This window comes from Chlorella variabilis, assembly GCF_000147415.1.
Source record: "Chlorella variabilis unplaced genomic scaffold CHLNCscaffold_30, whole genome shotgun sequence".
Taxonomy (NCBI): domain Eukaryota; kingdom Viridiplantae; phylum Chlorophyta; class Trebouxiophyceae; order Chlorellales; family Chlorellaceae; genus Chlorella; species Chlorella variabilis.
This window is the reverse complement of record NW_005435058.1, coordinates 378,663-382,599: the sequence shown is the minus strand read 5'-3', so window position 1 is coordinate 382,599 and position 3,937 is coordinate 378,663. Positions and strand designations below refer to the sequence as shown.

The following is a 3,937-nucleotide window of genomic DNA, read 5'->3' as shown; positions in this document are numbered from 1 at the left end:
TACCCCCCACTAGGTAGTGAATGGGTCCCGGGGAGGCCTGTGCCGAAGCCTTGGCGATTCTATTAGGCGTTCCCGAAGGAATTGGCTTGGATTGGCGCTGAGCCGGTCAGCTATGCCGCGTTTGTCCTCACAAAGTTTCGACATGGGAGGAAGTCTCCGCAAGGAGGGCCGCATTGGGGGTGCTCTGCCGGACCCCCAGCAGGTGGCGTAGGTAGCTGAGTTGCAGCTTCTCGGCCGCGCTGCCGGCACTGCCACGATGGCAGCACGCCGCTTTGGCCGCCAGCTGCACGCCCCACACCTCAGCACCATGGGACAGCACCGAGTCCACCATGGTGCCGAAAAGCCGCAGCTGGACGGGCGCCGCCTCGATGCCCACCTCTGCGCAGCGGGTCCGGCAGTTGTGCATAGCCAGGCGCGCCAGCTGTGCCCGGGCTGGCGCTGCTGCCCCTGCCAGGCAGGTGCTGGAGTGAAAGGCGATGCCGAGATACTTGAAGCTGGTGACTGCCGCCAGCTGCTGGCCGGCGAAGGTGAGGCCTGCTGCCTCTGCTGTCTGCTGCGCCGCGTGCTGGGTCCGCCGCCCACTGAGCAGCATGAGCTTGGTCTTGTCGATGTTGACAGTGAGGCCCCACTGCCGGCAGTACTGCTGGAGTAGGTTTAGCTGCCGCTGCAGCCCGGCCGCTGAGGTGGCCAGCAGGACCATGTCGTCCGACCCCCAACCGCCCCCCTCGCGGGGAGGGATCGCTCCGTGAAAGCAACGGCCCGGAACCACCGCCACGCTCCCGGGGCGAAGCTGTCAGGGGAGCACAGTACTTGGCCAGAGGCCGTTGGCCACCGGTTCCCCAGATCTGGGCCCTATCCCAGCGTTGCCCAGCACTGGGCAGGGCTCTGCTGGCTTGTGTGGGCTCACAGTCTGGTTTCAGCAAGAAGAAGCTTGCAGCACAGACTTGCAGAACAAGGTCTGCTGAACTTCCCACCAAACATGCACTACCCAGCGCAAGTGCACATGCAACGCGAACAGCGCTCTTGTAGGCAAGCCCCACTCCTTTAGCGCTGGAGCAGAGGCGGTGACCAGCGCTGCCCAGCGCCAGCGCCGCTCAACACTGTCCGCGGGGTGCTTAGCAGCCCTGGTCGCTGGGATAACCTGGCCAGAGCTGGGCAGCGCTGGGTTAGGCCCCAGAGGCATGCATGTGGCGGCGGGAAAGTGGTGCCACATGTGTTACAGTCATCCCGCTATGATAGGCCGCGTGAGCCGTGCAACGCCACCTTACCTCTACCACCACAGACAGACAGACAGACTTACCTATATTCATTCATTCATTCAGCACACAGCCCGGCCGCCTCTTGCTCGAGGGCGGCCCACTTTGGCCTGGGCAGCCCGGGCCGCCCTCCCCCCCGGGCGCATGTTCGGTGTTGGAGGGGTGTGCCCAGCGATAGGGGGCCCCTGAAGGCATGCGCCGAGGCCGGGAAGCGTGGTTCGGCGCTGCTGCACGCTTGGCGATTTGACCAGAACCACGTGCCGCCGAGCTGCGGCCGCAGTTTCCGGCCCACGGTCTACGGTCGCAGCCACGGGACTCGGCGGCACGGCGTTTGGGCCCAAGCTTGCTGCCGCCGCCGCCGTGCCCGGGGGGCAGCGCGGCGGCGGCGGCGGCACGCTGCGACGCCCCCGTGCTGCCGAGCTGCGGCCGTAGTTTCCTGCCAGAAGCCCACGGCCACAGCCACGGGACTCGGCGGCACGGCGTTTCGGTCCACGGCTTGCTGCCGCCGCCGTCGCAGGGGTGCTGCCTGCGGCGGCGGCGGCACGGCGTTTGGGTCCTCGGCTTGCTGCCGCTGCCGCCGCCGCATGGGTGCTGCCTGCGGCGGCGGCGGCAGCGCACGTGGCAACCCCCCGCGTTTCCTTGCCTCCCATCCACCGGACCCCGTCCTGCGCTTCACTTTGTTTAGGGAGGGGCTGCTCACTGCTCATTGCTCATTGCTCATCGCACACTGCTCAACGCTCATTGCCCTATATCCCACCCAGCCGCAGGACTCTACTGCCGCCCGCGCCCCGCCCCATCTGGCCGCTTGCGCGTCCCATCCCCCCTCGATGGGGCCCGCCCACACCGGGGCCTCCCCCCTCCCGACCACTGCTTTCTCAACGGCCCCGAGCCGGGGCTGCCCTCATTGCATACATAGTGCGCCTTTCCCTGCTTTTCTAGTGACCTAGCGTTCCGCACTGCCGTTTGGCCAGCCCATGCTCCCGTACCGTTGCGTTTCTCCCCAATGCGCCATGCCACTTTGCCAGTCATACACACGTTTCGATGCGTGCCCTGTCAGTTGCTTGCGTTGCATGTCGCCTTGCTCCACCCCTGTTTTATTGCTTTCTCTGCTTTCGCCCGGTTCCCGTCCCGTTTCGGCGGGGAGTCTATGTTGCAAGCTAGTTCTTGCTTTACCAGACTTTAAGCCCACACAAGCAACAAGCAATCGCCACCAGGCTGATGTCCTTGGCTCTGCTGCCCCTGCCCCGAGCGCGCCGCTCAGTCCCGCCTCCCTGCATGAAGCAGACCATTCTGGTGGCCACCACCAAAGTGGTGCGTCAAGGATGGCGTCTCGTAATAGCACCACCGCGGATAGGGGCGCGCGATTCTTCTTCAGAGCTTTCTGAGCGACATTGGCTATCAGCAAAGTAGCCACAGCAGGGCACACCGCCCAGGGCATGCAGCGGTAGCGGCAGCGCCGGCAACTGCCGGCCACGCCGCCGCTTGGCCAGCCACAGCCTGCCCAGAGCAAGGCGCCGCCACAACAACCACTTGGCAAGCAGAACCCCCGACGCCAGGCGCCTGGCAGATGTTTGCACAGTGGGAGGCAGCAGTCCTGTCCTGTAACCTGTGCGACATGGGACCAGCTGCAATCCCGGCAGCAGAACCAGCGTGCCAGACAGCAGGCGCACCAACACACGCAGCACACCCGCGTCCACTCCCCCCACAGGGCGCCCCCATGAGCACTGCGGTGGGATCACATGTGCATAAGGCACAACGCAGCATGGATATAGCCTGATTGGACACGTCAAGGCCCCAGATGTTGAGCGGGCGCTGCGAGCGCTCAATGTGCCTGCGAGAGCAGTGCCAGAGGAGGAAGGCAGCCGCGGTGGGGGAGCGCCGGTGGCGGCGGCCGTGGCAACCGCACACAGGTATCTGTGGCGGTGGTGCCTACTACAAGGGCAACCGTTAGGTGCTGCCTCACCTCTTGTACAGCACACAGACCGGCCGCCTCTTGCTCGAGGCGGCCCACTTTGGCCTGGGCAGCCCGGGCCGCCCTCCCCCCCGGGCGCATGTTCGGTGTTGGAGGGGTGTGCCCAGCGATAGGGGGCCCCTGAAGGCATGCGCCGAGGCCGGGAAGCGTGGTTCGGCGCTGCTGCACGCTTGGCGATTTGAACAGAACCACGTGCCGCCGAGCTGCGGCCGCAGTTTCCGGCCCACGGTCTACGGTCGCAGCCACGGGACTCGGCGGCACGGCGTTTGGGCCCAAGCTTGCTGCCGCCGCCGCCGCCGTGCCCGGGGGGCAGCGCGGCGGCGGCACGCTGCGACGCCCCCGTGCTGCCGAGCTGCGGCCGTAGTTTCCTGCCAGAAGGCCACAGCCACGGGACTCGGCGGCACGGCGTTTCGGTCCACGGCTTGCTGCCGCCGCCGTCGCAGGGGTGCTGCCTGCGGCGGCGGCGGTAGCGCACGTGGCAACCCCCCGCGTTTCCTTGCCTCCCATCCACCGGACCCCGTCCTGCGCTTCACTTTGTTTAGGGAGGGGCTTCTCACTGCTCATTGCTCATTGCTCATCGCACACTGCTCAACGCTCATTGCCCTATATCCCACCCAGCCGCAGGACTCCACTGCCCGGCCCGCGCCCCGCCCCATCTGGCGCCTGGGGGGGCCCCATCCCCCCTAAATGGGGCCCGCCCACACCGGGG

The 3,937-nt window shown here is 66.7% G+C and overlaps 1 protein-coding gene across 1 annotated transcript in view; it reads right to left on the bottom strand.

The window, feature by feature from the left end:
* The window catches only part of CHLNCDRAFT_141032 (hypothetical protein), a gene marked incomplete at both ends in the record, with an annotated part of 6,213 nt that extends 5,513 nt beyond the window's left edge, over positions 1-700 (bottom strand). The window contains one exon of the mRNA XM_005843439.1: positions 194-700. Coding sequence (XP_005843501.1) covers positions 194-700 — 507 coding nt within the window. The remainder of the gene's footprint in view (positions 1-193) is intronic.
* Positions 701-3,937: the final 3,237 nt, after the last annotated feature.